Source organism: Meleagris gallopavo, chromosome 2, assembly GCF_905368555.1.
Source record: "Meleagris gallopavo chromosome 2, MGAL_WU_HG_1.1, whole genome shotgun sequence".
NCBI classification, from domain to species: Eukaryota; Metazoa; Chordata; class Aves; order Galliformes; family Phasianidae; genus Meleagris; species Meleagris gallopavo.
Window position 1 is genome coordinate 37,460,062 of NC_139405.1, and position 21,986 is coordinate 37,482,047.

At 39.0% G+C, this 21,986-nt stretch overlaps 2 protein-coding genes across 6 annotated transcripts in view; both read left to right on the forward strand.

Moving 5' to 3' along the window:
• Positions 1-12,203, forward strand: part of ARID4B (AT-rich interaction domain 4B) — an 85,889-nt gene extending 73,686 nt beyond the window's left edge. For all 4 annotated transcript variants that reach the window (XM_085219697.1, XM_085219701.1, XM_085219699.1 and 1 more), the window contains 7 exons: positions 1,432-1,516; positions 2,344-2,536; positions 4,227-5,435; positions 7,199-7,312; positions 7,914-8,129; positions 9,295-9,441; positions 10,417-12,203. In XM_085219697.1, the coding sequence (XP_085075823.1) occupies positions 1,432-1,516; positions 2,344-2,536; positions 4,227-5,435; positions 7,199-7,312; positions 7,914-8,129; positions 9,295-9,441; positions 10,417-10,547 (2,095 nt within the window). In that variant the 3' untranslated portion in view covers positions 10,548-12,203. The remainder of the gene's footprint in view (positions 1-1,431; positions 1,517-2,343; positions 2,537-4,226; positions 5,436-7,198; positions 7,313-7,913; positions 8,130-9,294; positions 9,442-10,416) is intronic.
• A 2,237-nt stretch (positions 12,204-14,440) lies between these two features.
• Positions 14,441-21,855, forward strand: RBM34 (RNA binding motif protein 34). Of its 2 annotated transcripts, XM_085219711.1 has the most exons (11): positions 14,441-14,562; positions 14,685-14,817; positions 15,179-15,318; positions 16,336-16,558; positions 17,388-17,447; positions 18,002-18,045; positions 18,515-18,598; positions 18,821-18,884; positions 18,974-19,016; positions 20,694-20,812; positions 21,488-21,855. In XM_085219711.1, exons 1-11 carry the CDS (start codon positions 14,525-14,527, stop codon positions 21,761-21,763), a joined length of 1,224 nt encoding a protein of 407 aa, XP_085075837.1. In that variant the 5' UTR covers positions 14,441-14,524; the 3' UTR covers positions 21,764-21,855. The 2 variants fall into 2 exon arrangements, with proteins under 2 accessions (XP_085075837.1, XP_085075838.1); XM_085219712.1 differs by lacking the exon at positions 17,388-17,447.
• The last annotated feature ends 131 nt before the right edge of the window (positions 21,856-21,986 follow it).

The window sequence follows — 21,986 nt, forward strand, 5'->3', positions numbered from 1 at the left end:
GGAGAGACATCTGAACCTATCCACATACATTTCACCTGCAGACAGTACCCTATCTGCAGCAGTATAGTTAATCTCAGTATTTTATAGCTATGGGATCTGCTGTTAAACTTGGAACTGGTGTTTCTGTTGTCACTCAGTGGAAAAGAAAAATGCTTTGGAAGATGTCAGAGACTACTGCTAATCTGTAGAAAGATAATTTCTGCTTTCTATATTGTGTTTTAAAGTGTTTGTATTATGTGAAATATGAGTTTAAAAAAAAATAAATTGTTTTTGACACCCTTTGCTTAGATCTTGGAGTATATAGGAAAGTGAGTTGGAAACATATACATTTTTTTTTTTTTTTTTTTAAGTAATTGTATTTAACTTGTCAGTATTGTAGATATAATTGGCAGTAGTTATGAAGAAGCTGAATTGGGCCTGTATCAGCAGGTGGTCAAATAAGGCCAGCTGGAAAGCCAGCATGGTGATGAGCACATTATGTTCTGCTCCATTTTCTACTATTTCTTTGGGTGTGCTTTTGGTTGGTTTCTTTCTCTCCATTTTCATGTTTCACTTGAAGGACTCTCTATTTTTGTGGCTTTACGCTAAGGCAGAAGTGAATACATACTAATTTTCTAGTTGACCCCTTTCTTAATCAGATTAAGGTTACTGAATTTACAGTTAAAGTAGGACAACAAATTGTGCTTGCTTTTTAAGTTTTTTTAATGCAAAATAGCATTGATTCTTGCAGTTTTTCAGAAATATGCAATAAAAATGGGAAGCATAGTTCTATGTGGAAAGTACATTCCTGCTCAGAACATATTTTGTTTGTATTTAACGTGTGTGGCTTTAGGCAGTAACAGCATCTATTGTTTGATGCTGCTAGTATATATTTTTTCCTAGTATCGTTCTGAGATAGAATGGAAAACCTGAACTGAAAATGAGTTGAAAAGTGTTAGTGTTAAGAGCGAGTGACTCAGGAGTTAGATTCCCAAGTGCTTGTGACTCAGCACAGTGCTTTAGCAGAGCTGGAAGGAGATCTTTTGTTAAGCTTTTACATGTTATATAGTTGTGAGAATTTATAGCTAAGGAGATACAGCTTATGTACAAAATCCATCTCCTGTAGATTCATATAGAACACGTTTCTGGTAGTTTGTTTCACTGTGCAAATGAACCTCCTGTTCCACCCAGGCTGGGAAGTGTTAGTCTTGACTCCTGCCCATCAGTGTAAGGAAACTTTGTCCTATATGCTCAAACATGTTAAGAATTGACCCTTAGCTTAAACTCTACATTCTGAAAGCTATACTAATGACTTCTTTATTTATACTAATGACTTTTTTTCTTTAAATTCTAGTCTTTTTTTTATATTGCTAATACTTTTCCTCCATTAATTTAATTCATGAGGTGATAATCTGCTTAAAAACATAAATGTGTACAATTTTTTGTTTATAGGTATGATGAATGGATAAAGGCAGACAAGATAGTGAGACCAGCTGATAAAAATGTACCAAAAATTAAGCATCGAAAGAAAATAAAGGTAGTTTCTCTCCCTTCTCCCTAGTTCCTCCCCACCTTTGGTTTAATGTATTCTTAAATTCTTCCCCCTATCCCTTTCTTTTGATAGACCTACAAATGTATGACAGCAAAAGCTAAAACTTGTACTCAGTTTTATTCTTTCACTTAGAGGGTGTGGAGGGAAGCTTCTCTTTCCTGTATGTCTTGTGAGATTTTATGTATGCTCTTAAAGAAACAAAGAAGATCCATCAGTGCTTGGGAGTGACTCTGGGACTGGAATCTGGGAGCTCCCTCTGCTGACTGGAGAGCATACATATGAGTAGTTCTTATATATGTGACTTTCTTTAGAATTTTACCTCGTACTATTTCTTTCAAAAGTCACTCTCCTAAAACTGCTGTTTAGGCTTAGGTTATGGTACATTCTTTGTTGAGCAATGGAAGGCTAGGAAGCTTTTCCTTCTGCCGCAGATGTCAGCATGTTCCTCCTTTTCCCCAGTGTTGTGATGCCTCTGGTATCTGAGTCTTGTTCCAGAGTTCCTCGCCCCTTGTGACAGTCAGAATCCTGCCCCACCCTGTGGCACGTGTACCTGCTGGTCTGACATCCAATGGTGCCAAGGCAACACTGGCTGTGTTTGCTTTCCCATTTGTGGTAGCATTGACTTTGTTGCTGTCCTTGGTACAAATATTTCAGCATGGGTCATTGCAGAAAAGCATTTCTCATCTTTTAAGCAGGGGGAAGCTTTTCTTTTCAGGTTGAACATTCAAGATAATTCTAAGCATGTCTTGACTGTATTCTATTTTAAGAAATATGCTTGAAGTGAAGAGTTTTTAATCTTTTCTTTCACGCAGCATAAAGTTGACAAAGAAAAGGAAGAGAAATATTCTCCAAAAAACTGTAAATTACGACGTTCATCAAAGCCACCCTTTCATGCCAGCACTTCACCAGAGACTGGGTCCAAACTCGATAGCACTGAAGCCAAAAATAGCGAACAAGCTCCTGTTAAATCAATAGAAATTACTTCTATCATTAATGGGCTTCAAGGTATTGTACATTAACTTTTTGAATTCTGTAATGTTACTTTTAAATGTAGTAAATGTCAGTGTAGAGTAAATGATGCAACTGTGCACTTCTCAGTCTGGCCGTCTCTTTCACTGTGACGTCATCTTCAGAAATAAGCCTTGAACAAAAGCTGTATTCGTGTTTTCTGAGAATGGGTATTGCAGATTCAGAGTATGTAAAGTTTTTAAGAACTGCATTCTTTTGCCATCTTTTTCTTTGATACACAGCCAAGCATTTTTCCTTCCTGTGTTATTTCTAAATTTTAAGTTTTGATTCACTGGGTTCTAAAAGTTCCATAAATCTTTCTTCTCTTGAAAAATTGAGTTAATGAAGCTAGGTGTTGCATCAACACATCTGCTGTTCCTAACTTTGCTTCCCACTTCCCATGCTTTTACAGCAGCACTGCAATAACTCGTTGCTTCTCTTCCTTGTCAGTTTCCTGCATGCTTCCAGAAAAAAAGAAATAGTATATGATCTATGTAGTTTGGTTAAGAACTTGTGAGAATTATGTGAATGTAATAACCTTTCAGACGCTCAGATTTGGTAATGTTGGCTACTGGGTTTTCATGTTTATAGGTGGAGTAACAGTTACCTTAATCTTAAGCTTTGTTTCCTTAGGAAAACAGAAACAAAAAAGCAGTTAGTTGTGCTGAATGTGACTTTGTTACAATTATTCTGTAATCAACTTTTCCTTAGAAAAACAGAACTGAATGTTTTTTAACTGCGTGCTACTCTTTCTGCTTTTCAGTCCACATAGATTTATGCTGTGAGTTTAAGCAACTTTTTTCCTTGAAATATGAAATGCTGTACTATATTACAGTATTTTTCCACAATTTTAAAGCAGTTTGCTCAAAACTTTACATGTCTTTTTTATTAAACTGGAATGAATAATACTTTATTTGGCTTTCCTTTGAAAGGCACAGCAGACTAAACAGATAGAGAGGAAAAAATGGTGGACCTGATCTTTTTTGTTATTTTTATTAGTGAGGTTCTTTTGATTTTATTTTACATGGTGGTTTTTCATATCTCTTGTATTTATAATAGTAGTATAGTTTTGGTCCACTGTGGCGTGAGAGAGAAAAGTATTTTAAGTTCATTTTATATGCCAGACTTCAGAACTTTAAGCCGTAATCTCTACCTTAAATTTTCAATTGGAAAATGCAAACAAAAATGGCAGCATGTTTTAAAACTTGCTTTCAGATTGAGTCTTAAGGTAGAGATTAAGATCCTGCGTATCTTAAAAGGAATTAATGAGAGAAAAACATCTGAGATAGCGTTTCCCAAGATATTTTGTTCTGTATCTCTCATCTGTCTGCCAGTACTCTGTTCTCTAAACTAGCTGTATTTCAACAAGACTTCTTTTTTAAAAAAAAAAAAAAAAAAAAAAAAAGAAAGGAACAGGTAACGAGAGCTGTAATTAGGATAAGAATAAAGCTTTGGTTTATCAAGCAAAAGTGGATATTGTGTGAGTGTTGTTTAAGTGAAGGGTGTAGCCCACTGTGGTTTCTGGAGATATACAATATAATTTAGTGCAATTTATAAATACAATTTAGATATGTAAATACATAAATCCCTGTAGCATGTGATCATATCTATACAGTTTTATTTTTTTTTTAGTATTTGTAACCAAGATCAAGACCAACTCTCTGATTTTAATTTTATTTTTAACTAGCTTCTGAAAGTTCTGATGATAGTGAGCAAGAAGATGACCAAAGTGCCCAGAACATAGATGCTGATGGCAAAGAGGAATCTCAGCACGAAGCTGTAAGCCAAGATAAAAATGAGTTGTGTCTAAAAGAAGAACAGGACAGTTCCTCCCTCCCTGAGGAAACGAAAGCTTTGCCAGATACAGTAGTGCCCAAGTCGGGATCCAAATCTCCTGAAAGACTGCGAAAAGAGATGGAAGAGTTATCTGAAGATACTGACTCTGATGGAGAAGATGAAGCTACAAAAAAGAAAAAGGATGTAAAAAAGGAGGTTGGGGATAAAACAGCGAAACCGCAAGTAAAACGTGGTAAACGAAGGTACTGTGTTGCAGAGGAATCTTTAAAGACTGTGTCACCTAACAGAAAGGATGAGAAGTCCAAAAACAAAGATTCCCTTAGTTTAGAAAACAGCAGCAACAGCTCCTCAGATGAAGATGAGGAAGACAAATCTAAGCTGAAAATCACTCCCACTAAAAAGTACAATGGGTTAGAAGAAAAAAGGAAGTCTTTACGGACAAGTACTTTCTACTCAGGATTTTCTGAAGTGGCAGAGAAAAGGATAAAGCTTCTAAATAACTCTGATGAAAGACTTCAGAACACCAGAGCAAAGGATCGAAAAGATGTCTGGTCGAGTATTCAGGGACAGTGGCCGAAGAAAACACTGAAGGAATTGTTCTCGGACTCTGACACTGAAGCTGCTGCCTCCCCTCCACACGCTGCACCAGAGGATGCTGCAGCAGAGGAGCAGCTTCAGACTCTTGCAGAAGAAGACATTTCTTTGCCTAGCTCTGAACTTGAAAAACCTTTGCCATCTAGTGTGGACGTTAAACCTGTTGAGGAAAAAACGGCTGAAATGGGTGAAAAGAAAGTTGAATTTCCAAGCAGTGGCAGTAATTCAGTGCTAAATACTCCGCCTACAACTCCTGAATCGCCTTCATCTGTAACTGTAACAGACAGTAGACATCAGTCTAGTGTTGCTGTCTCTGAGACATTGCCACCAAATCAAGAAGAAATAAGAAGCATTAAAAGTGAAACCGATAGCACAATAGAAGTGGACAGTGTAGCAGGGGAGCTGCAAGACCTCCAGTCTGAGGGAAATATTTCTCCGACAGGTTTTGATGCCAGTGTCAGCTCCAGTAGTAGTAATCAACCAGAGCCAGAGCATACTGAAAAAGGTAAAGGAAAGCAGAAACAGGTGTCTTCAACCTAACATACCTGTTTTGTTTTGTTTTGTTTTGTTTTGTTTTGTTTTGTTTTGTTTTGTTTTGTTTTGTTTTGTTTTGTTTTGTTTTGTTTTGTTTTGTTTTGTTTTGCATTGTAGATGTATTTGCATTGTTATGGTTGCACTGCTGGAAAAAGGAAGGAAGCAGTAGCCAGCTCTCTACTTCAGATCTGTAGAAATGGTATAATCACCTCCTGAATAGAAGATAATCTGCCAGGAAGCTTCTTGGCCTTTCAGAAAGAATTTGCAGTAGTTTTAATGAGGAATAAACTATATACGAAAAAAGTTTATACCAGAGGTGGCAGTAACAGCCTGGAATGAACTGTAATACTTTGTGTAGGGAAAATTTACTAGCAAGCTGAATGCATTTAAAAATACCTTGCTTGCAAGTAGATTGTATTGTTTCTTAGCTTTACAGAGAATCAAAATTTTATTGCTTATGGGGGACAAGAATAGCGCCTGTCATTGCATGCTCAGGCAGCCATTTCAAGCTTCTTTAATAGAAAACAACAAAAAATAACAAAGCAAACAAGTAACAAGAAAAAAGAAACCTGGCCTGATCACAAGTATTGATTTGATTAGCAATATTTCAGATATGATTTTGCAGACTGAAGTTCACAACTTGAGACTACTACAGTAAAGGGCTTAAACACTGTCAACACTTGTACATGTAATGTCAACGTACTGTTTTTCAATATTTGCTAGACTGGATCAAAAGATTTTTTTGTGACATGCAGTGGCTGTTTCACAGCTCCATGAGAAGTACGGCTGCTTTTAAAAACCATTAACCTGCCTGAAAGTAAGCAAAAAGTGTCTGACTGCAAACCTGAATACAGAAGTGATTCGTTCATCTCCACAGATTTTATTTCTCAGTTGTATAAAAATAGTTAATTTTCCCAAAATACTTCTTGATTCTTTGATTCTGTGCTTGTTGCATTCTTCCAAAAGAGCCGTTCGGTGTTCAGGGAAGAGTTTGGAAGTGGTATATTTGTAGATCTCCATAAATAAAGCCTGTATTGCTTTACTAATTTATAGATGTATAATCTGCTTTTCCCCATTGTAGTTACAAATACCAGTAGATATTTTTTCTTTGCTTTTTTCTATTTGTTTGATTTTTTGGGGGGGGGGGGGGGGCTTATTTCTGTTGCTGTTGTTTCAAAATTTTTTTTTTAAATTCTAAGGTTTTGATACATTCAATTAATGTAATCATTGATAACAAATTATAGTTGCTTTTTTTCTCGGAGCGTTCAAGTGCAACAGTTTTTTTTTCCAACATGTTTCGGTTCCAGGAGTTCCTGATTTTTTTTTTTTTTTTTCCCAAACAAATGTATTCAGATAAGATTTAAAAAAAACTCTGTATATGTGTGTGTATATGTCTGTGTGCATGTATGTACACATATATAAACTTATATATGTGTATGTTTATATATGCATGTACACAGAAAATATATAAATTCCATATGGTTCAAGAAAAATTCTGGTAATACATTGAAGGAAGTTACTTGCAGCCATCTGATGTGCACACCAACCAGCAAACCATTTTCCATCTTTCTTTACCTCTTCTTTTCAATCTAAGTAGAAAGGTGAGCCATATTAACTGCAGACAGGAACAGTTGCATTGCTGTGCAAGCTTAAGCTCTGAAGTGTTTTCCTGAGATTTTGAGAAAAATACACAGAAGTGCAAGTATTGAATTTTTTATTTTTTTCCCATTGTAGTCTGTGCAGGCCAAAAGAGACTTAAAGATGCTCAGGGAGGAGGCAGCTCCTCAAAAAAGCAGAAAAGAAGCCACAAAACATCTTCTGTGAATAACAAAAAGAAGAGTAAAACTAGTAAGTACAGCAATTTAGTGTGAAATGAAATGTGCATCGTTTCTTTTAACAATTGTAGAAGAAACCTGTTAATTATGTATATAAATAATGCCCTTATCACGGAATTCTTAATACAGTTTAAATGAAGAAACTACTTTTGCTGAATACCAAAGTGTTTTTAAATGCCTCATGTCATTTCTAGACCTATTAAACACCTCAGAGGTATTTTCAACCTTAGAGGTGTTTAATAGCTTGTAATTCAGGAAAACTAAGGATAGTGAGATTTCACACCTAGTAGGTCTGGGATCTTTGTTACCACAGGAAGAAAAAAGATAGCAATATCTGATGTGTGATGATGTCATGTAATAGAAGAGAAACAGACATGGATGTAACTATATTTTGTACTTTCTGCCCATGTTGTGATCTTATTTTTAGGTACCAGTGATGTAAAAGTCTGTATGCTTAGCTTTTATGCTAGAAAATTGTATCATATTAGGGTAAAAAAGATTTCAGTCAGATAAACTCCTTTCATAAGAAAATCAGCACAGGAGGAACTTCTGATAAGCTTTGCTTTGGGCTGAAAGGCTATTTTGTTTTGTAATATGTTGTCTTGTTTCTTCAGCCAACAGCAGTGATAGTGAAGAACTATCTGCTGGTGAAAGTGTGTCCAAGACTCAGCCAGCAAAATTGGTTTCTACAGGCATGAAATCTCACCAAACCAAATCACTTTCAAGAACGCAATCTCCAGGAAAATGTGGGAAAAATGGAGAGAAGGATTCTGATCTCAAAGAACAGAATAATCGCTTGCCCAAAGTTTACAAGTGGAGTTTCCAAATGTGTAAGCATTTTCTTGAAAACGTACCTAATGTGGTCTTGAAATGTAGAATATTTTTTTGTTGGATAAGTTTTTTGCTTTTTTTTTTTCTTTAAAATGATTCTATCTCTACTTTGCTCCACTTTGTCATTAAATCCTGGTTTTAAAACATTTGCTTTATTTTGCAATTCAGGAAATTACCACTCCTCCTGTTCCAATGCTCCTTTAAAAATGGCTCCTTTGTGACTTGCCATTCTTGCTATCCAGTGCTTACCTGTCACAGAGGACTTTCAATGTTTTACTCCTAATTCTCTAGTTATTGTTCAGGCATTTCTAACTTATTTTCTCTTCTGTTTTGCTTAAGTGAGCCAGAGTATGTTTACTATTTACTAGTAAGAACTTTCAGCACGTTTATGTCAGTCAGCTCAGCTACAGGGACTTAGAGCAGACTGTGAGCATAGTATTGAAGGAATCACACATTTATCTGAAAAACATCACAGTGGCTTTATTAATGTCTCACTGCTGTAAGTGCAACTTCTTCATTGCCTGTGTGTGTTATTGCAGTATTACAGTGGGAAGAGAGGAGAAATGGACAAAATGCTAGATGATTTAAGCTCCCTTCCTCAGTATAACAATATAAGCAAACAATTGAAAAATAATTCCCTTAAAATAAAAACTTGTTTTTAGCCCCCTCTCTCAGCATCTAGGAGTTTGTTTATTCAGCAGTAAATTGTTCTCCTTAGTACCAACCATGGATGTGTGTAGAAATTCATGAATTACTTTTTTTTTTAACTTTAAAAGGTCAAATTGAAACTATTTGACATGAGTGATTTAAATTACTTCTTAGAATTATCCATAATATCTCATTCAGTATTCACAGATGACCTTAATATATGTCAAGTTTCTCAAGTTCTCAGAATGTTATGCTCTGTTATTCTGTGCTCTGTCACAGACTGCCTGAAGGCTGCTGTTTCTTACGTAATGTAGAAAGAGCTGGTGCAGCACATCATGCACACACTTGTGCTGAATTGTTTTTGCCAGCAGTGTTCCTTCGTGTCCCTGCTAGCTGTTTCTGAGAGATTCTCACTACATTTTCTTCTCCAGCCCTTGAGTACTTCCTACTTCACTGCAATTGAGAAGTTTTTAGAAATGCTGCAGTGCAGTAATTAATAGACTGTTTACCTTGCAGCTGACTTGGAAAATTTGACCAGTGCCGAGCGCATAACCATTCTTCAAGAAAAGCTGCAGGAGATCAGGAAACATTACCTGTCCTTGAAGTCTGAGGTAGCTTCCATTGACCGGAGAAGAAAGCGCTTAAAGAAAAAAGAGAGAGAAAGTAAGTGTGGGAACTCAATTTTTCTTTCAAAGTGCTAAATCACGTATCATGTTATTAAGGCATTGATAGGAGTTGGATAGTTTAAGGAAGACGTGCCATTAGTTAGGTTTGGTTATATGGTTGTTTGTGTTTGTTTTTTTTTAACAATGCTTTTTCAACTTTTGAAGGTACAGTTCAGGCATGCAGTGATACTTAATCAACTCTCTGTAGAGGGTTGTAGGCAATCTATTTTGTTTAGGTAGAGCTTATTTTTGCATGGGAGGAAAGTATGATAAGCTTCTCTAAGCTGTGAACAAAGCATTCTAAGGTAATGAATAACCTACTGTATGAGTTGAAGATGAGTGCTAGTTTACTAGAGTATTTTTTGTGTGGCTGGTTCAAGCTTTCCCCTTAACATAAGAGATTCATCATGGGTTTAAAGAAGATTAATAAACAAAATATCCTGTTTCTCTTGCTTTATTTCAATAAGGAATGTTCTAGTGTGCCTGCTTCTAACAGCATTAAAAGCATTTTTTCCACGTCCCATTTTTATCTGCATATTTAGCAGTACTCTGCCACGCGTAGCAAGATTTTTGTGGCTGAAGCTGCCATCTCATGGGCACAACCGTTGCTTCTTGATTGCCCAAGCAGGCCGTACATGCAGGTTCAGTGCTGGGACAAGGCCCTGCCTGTGTAAATTCCTACAGGAAAGAGAACTGTACCTGATGACTGTGCCTGTGGGGCAGGAATGACTTTGACATCCTCTGGCTGAGTTTTTGATGTGGGTCATCAGGGAACCAGGACTGCAGGGATACAACGCTATGCGATCTTATACATAGCATAGCTTGTCTTGCAGAATATTTCCCATGAAAGCTGGGGAGTGGAGGATTTTTTTCTTTTAATTACTAGACATTAGATATTGGAGTCAGTACATATAAACCTTTCTTACTGCCTAATTTGCGAACTTTGAAAACCTGTTTTCTTGTTCCCATGCAGGTGCTGCTACTACGTCATCTTCCTCCTCATCACCTTCCTCCAGTTCAATTACAGCTGCAGTTATGTTAACCTTAGCAGAACCATCCATGTCAAGTTCATCACAAAATGGAATGTCAGTTGAGTGCAGGTGACAGCAGGACTTGCCAAAGCACTTTGCACTTAATGGCTGCTGAGGGCCACTCTTTTCTTTTCTTTTTTTTTAATTTTTTTTTATACTGCACAGTGGCACAAAATTCAGACAAGCACTATTTTGTATTTAAAGTTGTTTCTTGACAAGCTAACTTTGCACTTAAGTGCACTTTTATGAAGAAAAAGTACAACAAACTGCTTTTCCTCAAGCAATAATTGTTTCCAACTTGTCTGGGAATTGTAAGTCCAGTGACTGGAAGGCCTTCCACTGTGGCAAATGGAGGCTGTTCACTGCCTGTAGAGACAGTACAATAAGCATATAGTTGGGTTGATCTAAATAAATGTGGTAAGGCTTACTGTACATGTATTCCTTGGTATTTTGTTAAAGCTGGAACATTTGATATTTTTCCATTTATTTATGACAAATATTGAACCTATTTTCATTTGTACAAGCTAATTGTTTTTTAACTGCTAAGTCACCGTATAGTGGCTTCAATTGTATACGTCAAGCACATGTATTCAATTCAAAACCTGCAGTTAGTGGGATGTTTGACATCGGTCCTGATAACCAAATGCGAGGATTCCTTTAAAAACAGACAAACAAAACTGACTAATGTTTACAGGTTTGAATTAGGCTTAAATAGGTTACTCTGGGTTTTAATAACCCATTAATTGGAAAGAAACTACTGTACTTTGCCATTTTTCTATAAAACAGTATTTTTTTTTAATTTTGATAAAATACATTATGAAAAAGGAAGAAAATGGCTAACAAACTGTATTAAATCTTAATGTATAAATATTGTATTTAGCCAGTTTAAAGTGTATATTTATTCATAATGGATTATAACAGTTATATTTTTGTGTTTTCTTGTAAATGTTTCTTTTCCCTTAAAGCAACAAATATTTCATTTGTAATGCTTATTTTATTACGAGCTTCAAGGAGAGAGGACTTCAAGACCGAGTAAGGTGTGAGGTTATAATTTGTGGTTGCTGGTATGAACACTGCCACAAAGGGTAGTTGTTTTTAAAATACATAGCTAGCTGAGTGGTAGACATTTAATTTTTTAAATGCCTTGTACAAATTCCAAAACCAACTTCAAACTGTTTTCACTTGTATTGATTTTACGTTGTATGAATCCCAAGCGCTCTCCTGTTAATTATATACCTTTGTAAGACATTTGTATATTGCGGAAGTGTTCATTCAAGCTATTTAATACCTGGCACTGTTAATACACAGTACTTTATTGTACAGATTGTTTTACTGTTTTAATTGTAGTTCTGTGTACTTCTTTTGGCTGGGGAAAATAGGGGCTGGCATGTTTTTCTTTGTTTTCTGGCAATACAACATGTAAGAATTCAAAGCATTTTGTTTGTAGATGCTAGAGTGTCAGAATCCTTTACATTTGACTTTTCTAAGAAAAGCATTTTCAGTCTTCGTAGTGTGTGCTTAAGGCTAACTTTATTGATTTTATTGAAAATGGTTTCAAAGTATTCAGAATTGTACAGGACTGTAAAAATTTGTTGACAAACGTTGAAGGAAAAGCTTATAGAAAAAAGCTATAAAATATATATTAGGTTCTGCAGAAAATGGAGAATTATGTAATATATTGTACAAATGTAAGCAAAGGCCTCTGAAATAAAATGCCATAGTTTGTGAATCCCTGATTTTGTTTCTAACAGTTTAATTAAGCAACAGTAGCGTGCTCATTTAAATGACACCAACCTGCAGAATCAGTTCAGCAAAGGATATCTGATGTGGTGTAATAAGCAATAGGAAAATTAGTTAGACGTGGTACATTGGCTGGCTCTGTTTTCCTCTTAGCGGTTGGCTAAAATTTATCTTTTTCAGCAGAAGTGTTGCTCGTTGACATCATTAAGGCTGCACCGGTTGAAATAAAGAGGAGTTTGGATTCACGTTAATCTGGTTAGTTTGAAAAATGGAAAAGAAAGCTCCTGAAGATACTTGCCATCTTCTAAAAACAACTGGCTAAGTTCAGATTTGGTAGAAGTGGAGCTTGTATGGAACCTTTAGTTATATCTGCTCACGCCATGCCTGGCTTCCTTCCTTCTGGTGTCCAAAATAGTTGCACTTGTAAAATGGTGGATTGCCACTGAGGCTGGTAAATCACAAATGACTGGCAACAGGCTTTGGATGCTTAAATTGTTAATGATTGCCATGATTTGAGACTGTCAGGGGCAACTTTAAGTAGCTTCAGTGGGGCTACTTGGAAGGTAATATACATGTTTAGTAGAAACAGAGTTGTAATGGCTCAGTTCTGCCTTTAGTTTCAGGAGTCACAGCTGGTATTGATTTAACTGGGAACTGCATTTGGGCAATTGAGCGTATTCAGCCTTCCACTTGCTGCTAGTTCTCTATCAGCTCTGCTTCAGTGCCAGCATTTGTGCTTTGATACATTTGTTAATTCCTATTCTATATGTGAAGCTTTATTTACTTAACATGAAACAACGGAGAGATTCTTCATTAAGCTACCTCCCCATGCTTTCTTGCTGCTCAATGAAGTTGAAAGTTTTTGCATAAGTATGGATTTGGGGTGTTTTTTATTACATAGATTATTTAATTTTTGCTCTCTTGCATCTATCTAGTTCAATGACTAATCAGGATCTGTTCTGGGAGTTTTATATTGCACCTCTTCTGTGAAGTGTTTGTATTCTCTAGTTCATGTTACTGTGTCCCTGCAGTTACAAACAAAGGCGCTTTTGGCAAACTTTTTAGCTAGGCTAATGTAATCTGAGTTGCAGTACGAGAAACCTGAGCTTCCTTTCAGTTTACATATTATAATACTGCTTAAACGTGGTGTGCTCCCTTTTTGGCATGCACACTGTTCTTAAAGCTGAGAAAGAGTATTTGCCTGTACCTGCGAGTGCCTGCTTGGACATCAACCTTAAAAGAAAATTGCCCCTCACTTATGCGTTGCACCTTGGCCGAGTGACAGATGCATTCTGTGTGTCTCACATTGATGTTCTTGAGAACAGCTGTGTGTAGGCTATCAGCATATGCCTGGGAGCTCATCTGGCTTTGAAGGCTGTCTATATTGCTCCCAGTATGTTTATTTGCACCAGTGCTTGTACTACATTTTACTGTGTGGTTTCTATTGTGCCATAACGCTTTCTTCTCTGCCTACATTATGGCTCAAACTCACTCTCTGGTTGAGTTCCTGGTGGTAATGTGCCTTTTGTTGAGCTTCAGCAATTATAAATCTCTGAAATCAGTCAGCAAAATGTTTTTCCAATGTAGTTTTGATGCAATTTGATGGTTCAGCCTATTCTACCCAGTGTCACCTATAAAACTGCTCTGCCATGTGAAGGTAGTTTGGAAACGCCAATACATGTCAGTGCAGCATCTACTGACAGTTTTCAATAATTTTTGTATTTTCTTGAGTTGTCCATGAGAGTCCTGCAATCCAGAAGGCCTAAATCAAGACTAATGCTTTACCTTATTCCGTATCTGGATTACTTGTTCTGCTTCAGTTAGATGTGAGTGCCAATTTTGCTCACACTGGCACCTCAAAAATGGGCCTGAAGTGCCTAAAAGATCACATCGGAAGAGTACGTAAAATCATAGAATATCCTGATTTGAGAGGGACCTGCATGGATCACCGAGCCCAACCCTGTGTTCCACACAGCACCACCCCAAATCCAAACCCTGCGTGTGAGAGCGATGTCCAAACACTCCCTGAGCTCCAGCACTCGGGGCCGTGCCCACAGCCCTGGGCAGCAATGACTGTTCCTTCTCCAGAATGCTTCATCTTGTTACATACTACAGCACTGTGTTATCTCAGCAGCCCAACCACGGCGCCCATTCGGTGCGGGCACACGATACGGGGCTCGGCGCACTACGAAACCCTCCCCACCCCCCAGGTAGGTGTCACAGCCCGCCCAGCACGGCGCCGCCCCCTGCCCACGCCATGCGGCGGCCGGAAGTGACGCGCTCTTTCTTCCAGCCGCGCGTGTCCCCATCATGGCGGCGCCCCGAGGAGCCGCGGAGCCGCCCGCCGGGTGCGTTACCGCGCGCTCTGCCCCGTCCCATTCCCCTTCCTTCCCCTTCTGCCGCCGCGCGGCGGTGTTGCCTCGTGGAGCGGCCGTTGCGGGGCGACCGCTGACGCCGCTCTCCTGTGCAGGGCCCTGTGCGGGGACTACGTGGTGGGGCAGGTGGTCGGCAGCCTCTTCTCAGGTGGGGCGGCGGCGGTGCGGCCCCTGGCGGGTCTGTTCCGTGCCGCCGCCCCGCCGCCCGTGTTGGTGGCCGTGCCCAGGGTAAGCTCTGCGTACTGGGATAACGGAGCCGTCTGCCACCGCGTGCGCCTCGGTGTGAGGGCGGGGTGTTTTAAAATATCGGTCAGAGATTTTGCGATGGCGTTTGGATAGCCCCGACTTGCCACCCTTCCCAGTGCGTGGGTTGAGGCCGGGCCGGCCCGATGGGATCTACGTAGTTGCACAGCGGAGTGCCGCCCTGAGGGACTCGGTGCCCCTCTGTGCATCGCAGGAGGAGGCGTGCAGCTGGGCAGCCCCGGAGCTCAAGATACAGCTGATAAATAAACTGCAATTTGTAAAACAGGTGTAGGGGATTTCTGGAACTTTGTTTCTCAAGGTAATTTCTTTGATGTTTTTAAAAAAGGAAAATAAGAAAAGAAAGCGTACAGAAGCGGAGAAGGTGTCAGAGGGACAGAGCTCTTCTGTCAGAGAAGAACCTCCTAAGAAAGTGAAGAAAACCAGAAAGAAGGAGCTTTCAAAAGCAGAGGAGAAGTTGGCAAAGAGGTGTGTAGGTGGTACCTTCTTAAAGAGAGATTAAAGAAAAAAATCTGTCTTAATCAGGAGACAAAACAATGAAATTTTAGTCTACTTTTCCTCACAACCTTGTGTTTTAAAGTACTATTTGTAAGCAGCTTGTGAAAGCATCAAAAAGTTTACGCCAGAAGGTGTTCAATACTTTATGTTCCTCTTAGAGGCAGGCCCTTGGCTCATGGAACCAAAGCCTCTGTCAGAGAGCTGGCAGGGCTGCAGGCTGAGATATCATCTGCTCTCTGGCACAGAGTGATGCCTTCAGAGCTGCACTCGGAGGCACCTTCAGCAGGAGCAATCTGCCAGCCTGAGCTGGTTGTCCTTAGTCTGCTAGGCCTCTGTTGTGAACCAAACTGTTCTGTTGCATTGCCTGTTCCTGTAAACGTGCAGGGTGAGCCGAGGCGCTGTCAGCTCAGGCAGGAAGCTTTTCCATTCAATTTCCGGATAACGACATTTGATTGATTATAGCTCTTGGGGCTCATACTGTGTCTACTTTCTGATGTTGTTGCATTTTCCATATCCAAGAAAAGAAATAATTTGGGGCTTTTTTTGGTGTCTGTAGCCTTCTTGAATATGCTGTTATGGCAGGTTTGTGCAGACAGAGATCTGTTAGTGTGTGAGTGGATCTCAGAAGATTGTTGTAGATGTAATAGATACTGGGAAGAAGCCTTATCTTATTTCTGGCATGCAAAGATGACTTTTTTTTTCCCCCCCCTTCAATTTTAGTCAGAGTATTCTTCTGAATTCTTTCTTAACTACATCTAGCTAGTAGTGAATTCTATGGCCTGGGATAGCAAGTAGCTTTCTGTATCACATAATGGTCAGATAAGTTTGTTTACCACACTGGAGGAAAAAATAACATTTGAAATTTTATGTTGAGCATGACAATTTAAAATATAAGTTGAAATACCTCCCTTAGATGCATTAATTCTTTTACCTCAAATGTCCCATTCTTTCCCATCAGTTACAATTTGCTTGTCTTTTCTTGAAAAGGGAGAGTGCTTTAGAACAGGCAGATGAAGATGAAGAGCGAAAACTGTTTCAGAGCAAAGCGAAGCAAAAAAAACGGGCTTCTCGTGCTGTCGCCAAGAGTGATGTCAATTCAGGTACAGGCAGAACTGTAAAACAAGAGAAGAAAAAGAATGAGGCTGAAGAAATGATTAAAAATAAAAGAACGGTGTTTGTTGGAAATCTGCCTGTCAACTATACTGCTCAGGTACGCGAGTGGAATCTGTTAGCTAAAGGAATGAATAAGATTATGATAGCCCTTACTTTAAGGGAATGTTTCCACTTGGGATCTCACATGTGCTTATGACTAAAATCTCTTATTGTGAAAGTGGGAAATATTGCTCATTATCAGAAACCTTCAGACGCAGTCTTTTTTGTTTTAGTGGAGTTGGGCTTTTTACAGCAGTGGATGCAGTTGTGTTGCTTCAGCAGAAATGTTGATTTCTTCTTCATAGAATCAATCATAGAATGAATCGTAGAACGACTTGGGTTGGAAGGGACTTCAAGGATCACAAAGCTCCAACCCCTTTGCTGCAGGCAGGGCCACCAATCTCCCCATTTAATACTAGACCAGGTTGCCCAGGGCCCTGTCCAACCTGGCCTCAAACACTTCCAGGTATGGGGCATCCACGGCCTATCTGGACAGCTTGTTCCAACTCCTCACCACTCTCTGTGAAGAACTTCCCCCTTCAACTTAAATCTATGTAATAAATGAGAGCTATAAGTACAAAGCTGGAACCTGCTGCTCATTTTGAACACAAATAATACTTCAGATTTTTGCACGACGTTTTCAATTTATACCATCCTAAGTAGTTGGGGATATTAATTCAGTTTTGGCAGTCCATAGAATAAGAAGTGGCCACGGAAAACAAAGAAATACTTGCAAGTTGCTGGCATGTTTTTAGTAGCCTGTTAACATACCTTGCGTGAGTGAAGTGAAAATAGTATAAAAACCATCTTGGTAGTACGTGCTCAACAATAATTCTTATTATCGGGATGCAGAAATACACTGAACATCTGTTATATTTTCTGCTCAGATGCTGAAGTCTCTTTTCAAAGAATATGGACAAATAGAATCCATTCGATTCCGTTCGGTGGTACGTTATTTTCTCTGATGTTATATGGCATCTGCTTTTCTGACCTTACGGGATACTGTTCCTAAGGCTTGTATCTTCATTAATTTAGAAGCAGGTTTAGGTGGGTGTATTTTACCATTAGAAGAAGCACTGGTGATATTACTGCAGAGGCACCTTTCATCACATTTTATTGTTCCTATAACAGCAGTTTGTACCATCAGAGCTGTAGTTTTTCTCTGAGAAGGCCTTTATTATTGCTGATTTAACTACGGTATTATTTAGCTATTTTTAAATTATAGCAGCAAAAGCATATTCATTGTAACTCTACGTACTGTATAGAATGGGTGAAGATAATTGTCTTGGAACTCAAGAAATAGAACAGACTAGGCTAAAACAAGCCGTCTAATTTTGAAATATTTCTAGATCATCACAAATATCCGTTTGCTCCGTGTACTGGCTACATAACGCTAAGTGGCAGTGGTGTTTGTTTGACTTTCTCTTCAAGGACAAAATAGTTGTGATATGTTGTCACTGTGGTTACTTAATGAAAGCTTTTTTTTTTTTTTATTTTAAAGGTTCCAGCAGAAGTTGCTTTATCCAGAAAGTTAGCAACCATAAAGTAGGTTCTGCTTCTGAGTTTTGTGCTTTATTTTTCAAAGACAAAATGGTTTTTTTTAAGTGTTTGTTGTTCATTGTTTTGCTGTTGCCTTTTTTTGTCTTTTGTTTCTTTGATATTTGCACTACTCTTTCTGTATATGCAATTCTTTTGACAAGTGGTCAGGAATTATAAGCCTAGTGTAGCAGTAAATAATTATGTTAGATTTCATTTCTTGTATTTTGGGAAGGAGGGAGACAGTAATTGTCTTTAATTCCTTCGGGTGTACTTATGAGCTGAGGAAGCTTGATTGGGGTCCATACACATGCTGTGTTAGATGTACAGTTGGAACTCTTTTTGACAGAATGTGCTCTACAAGAATTGAAGTTGCTACTGCGTGCAAAACAGGGGAGATGTCAACTTGTTTAACAAGAAGTGCTTGTGCACAGCATAATATCAGATCTGTTTACAAAGTGTCTTTTTCCCCTTCCAGGCGTAAGATTCATCCTAACGTGAAGTACATTAATGCTTATGTTGTATTTAAAGAAGAACATGCTGCTGTTAAGGCTCTAAAAAAGTAAGTCTCAGCTTTGTTCCTCGTGCCTGTTGAGAAGGCATATATGCAGAATGTTTAAAGATTAAATTTATCTGCCTTCTGTTTTTTGCTTGTATTAAAATAAAGATGGTATTTCAAGCTTAAAAGTAAATTTGCCTTTTGCAAAAATGCTATGCTTTGTAAATAAAGTAATGCCTCATCATTTAAGTTTAAGAACTTTTCTTTTTCTTTTGACTACAAAAGAAATGGAACAGAAGTTGCTAGTGGATTTCACATCAGAGTTGACAGTGCATCAAAAAACAGTCTAGTAAGTAGCTTGTGACACAAAAACTCAGTTCTGTGTTTTGCTGTAACAAATGACATAGTGGCTTTCAATCTCTTCCTTGTTTTCTTTAGCATGACAACAAGCGATCCGTATTCTTGGGAAATCTCGCATATGGTAAGTAAAATGGAACATCATGCCTTCTTGTTTAATGCTTATGGAATACACTGACATTAGGATTCTTTTATTTATAGTTTAAGGTACCATGTTTAGGTAGCTAACTATCATTTGTTGGAATCTTTTAAAATAGCACTTTTATTTTTTGATAGAGGCACCAAAAGGGGTGATTTTCAGCAGGTGCTGCCTTTTGCTATATTTCTAGAACTGCAAGCACTTCTATTTCTTATTGTTACTTCACGTTTCTTAAATAAATATGACTAAGCTGCATATGTCACAGCTTAATAGACTGCCAAATGTGTGCTTGTACTTGTGAACCACTTCCAAGTGATACACAGGGACGGCTTCTAATTTTGATGTTCACCTGTGAGCCATGGGATGAGTGACTCTGTTTGCTGTGAGTAACAGCTGAGTGGAGGTGCTTGCTATGTAGTTCAGGTCAGCGCTTAATGAATATTCAGCTGCTTCTGAGTAAATGAAGGGATCACCATCAGGTATGGTCCATGTGAGGGTATTAATGGAGTGAGGATGCTTGGGATAACTTGCTTTGGGGTGTGGTGTGTAAATATGCAGGATGAAGGCAAGTCCTGTGCCAATAACTTGATAAACAACCGATACTGTTAAAACTTGACCTGTCTGTAAAGCTGGAGAAGTGACAGATCTGAGTATGGTAACGTTTCTCTGCTGTGTAGAACTTGTGTTGGTACTCTCCTTCCATGCATCCTGCAGGAAAAGAGCAGTTTGGACATTGATAGTAATCTGGAAATTACTTCAGCACCTTTAACTTTTCTCAGTGCATCAAATTCCCATAAAATTAAACCCTCACTGTTAAATTCAGAGCCACCCTGGTGCAGAGACAGGTAAAGAGAGTTACTATAGAATAAAGTGTACTGTAACCTATGCTTTAGTATTCTTACATCCCACTTGTCTTTCTGGTTGCATAGGCATGAGACTGAGAAAGCCTCACATGTGTGACCATTATCAGAATAGTCTTATTAAATCCCGTTTCCCCCATTCAGCTAACATTTAGTCCAGTCACTGAGCATTACGTTTCAGGAACTGCCAGCACAGGTTTGGTATCATCAGTATTAATTCTCAGAAATAGATTATGGCAAGGAGTTGCAAAAATGTTGCTTGAATCTTCATTTCCACTGTGTTCAACCCATAACTGAAATTATTTGAAAAAATGTGCTTTGGTCTTCATTCTTATTTGTGATTTGTATTGCAGTTTTCAAAGGTAGGGGATCAGTGAGTGTCAAAGGAAACGGTCCTTAAATGAAGTCCGCAAGCGCCAGCATTTGCAAACCACTTTCAAATCATACACAGTGATGGCTTAGAATTTCCACGCTGTCTGCAGTGTTAAATTGCTGGAATCTCTCTGAAACACTGATATTTATGTACTTAAACAATTTTATAGGTCACCATCCCTGGATGTGTTTAAAATCCGCTTGGATGTGGTGCTCAGGGACGTGATTTAGCAGAGGGCTGTTAGTTAGGGTAGTATGGTTAGGTCGTGGTTGGACTCCATGATCTCTGAGGTCTTTTCCAGCCTGAGTGGTTCTGTGATTCTGTGATTTAAATATGTAAGCGTACCTAAATTGGTAAATGGTTTGGATTTAGGCTAGGCTTCTAAAGCTGTCTCTCTGAACAGACGTGTCTTGCTGTGCTTGCCTGCAGACATCAGTGACAGCGCTGTGCGAGAGCACTTTGCTGACTGTGGAGACGTAGTGGCGGTGCGAATTGTGCGCGACAGACAGAGCGGCATGGGGAAAGGCTTTGGCTACGTTCTGTTTGAGGTATGTATGAATGTCAGACTTCAGGACACTTGTCAAAATCTGAATTGGGAATTGCTGTTACGGCCTTACCTAACGCTTGCTTTATTTGAATACGCATGCGATGTTAGACGTGGTAGTGCTGTTTTGCGTGTTAAAAGTAGCTCCCTCCAGAGCTGTGGCAACTATTGTAGGTTGAGGACAAAGAAAAGTTCCAAAACACTGATGAAAGAAATTAACTGTAAGGGAAAGATGTAGTAGAGAAAAAAATGAATTCACTTGGTGTAACAGCAATGGTTTCCCAGTGGTTATGTTTCCAAATGTCAGTGAGTTTTTTCCTGCAGCCATTTCTGCAGCTCCCTAAACACTGCTTTTTCAATCTTTTCTCCCAGCCTCATCTTAGTCAGTTTATTTCCAGCAGCCCAACAACTTCTTTACCCCCAAGTTTTTCCTTTCTGTCTGTCTCCTATGACTGGTGTAAGCTGTTTCAGAGTTCCTTTTCAAGAACATATGCCCCAATGCATAAGCCGTGTGGGTGTGCGAGCACTTCTGACCAGAGACGTGACATTATGGAAGTAAAGGCAGTCGGGTGCTCTCCGTTGTAAAAACCTGCCTGTCAGAATTAAAGAAAAGCAGCCTTTTATTTGGAAGTCATCAACTGGAGTGTGCTGCTTTTCAAGTGAATGTCTGTTCTCACAGAATACAGATGCTGTACATCTCGCTCTGAAGCTCAACAACTCTGACCTGATGGGACGAAAACTCCGCGTGAAACGCTGCTCTGAGAAGGGCAAAGCCCCACAGAAAAGCACCACCAGTCGGTCTCATGGCCCTAAGGCCAGAGCTCAAACCACGCTGAAAAACAAGTCAGGCTCTCATGATTCATTTGTTGGCGAAAAAGCAAATCCAGCCAAAAAGAGCACCAAGCCCAAAAGACTGAAAAGCATTACTAAAAAGAAAGGTGGGAAAAACAAATAGCCTTTTGAACAGCTAACCCATCTATGTAAAAAAGAAAAAAAAAAAAAAGAAAAAAAAAAGTTGGTTCTTTTTAATAAAGCCGATGAATACAAGGGCGTTCCGTCGTGTTCTGTCTCTGTCCTTACCGTGCCTCGACCGCGCCGCCCCCTCCATGGCGGTAGGGAAGAAGGGCGCCGGAAGGGCGAGGACTGCGCAGAGCGTGCCGCCGCTCGCGCATGCGCCG

Coding starts and splice junctions, on each gene's coding strand:
- RBM34 (XM_085219711.1), top strand. CDS start 14,525: ATGGCGGCGCCCCGAGGAGCCGCGGAGCCGCCCGCCGG. Junction 18,046..18,514: donor AGAAAGTTAGCAACCATAAA/GTAGGTTCTGCT, acceptor TTCCCCTTCCAG/GCGTAAGATTCATCCTAACG. Junction 19,017..20,693: donor CTTGGGAAATCTCGCATATG/GTAAGTAAAATG, acceptor GCTTGCCTGCAG/ACATCAGTGACAGCGCTGTG.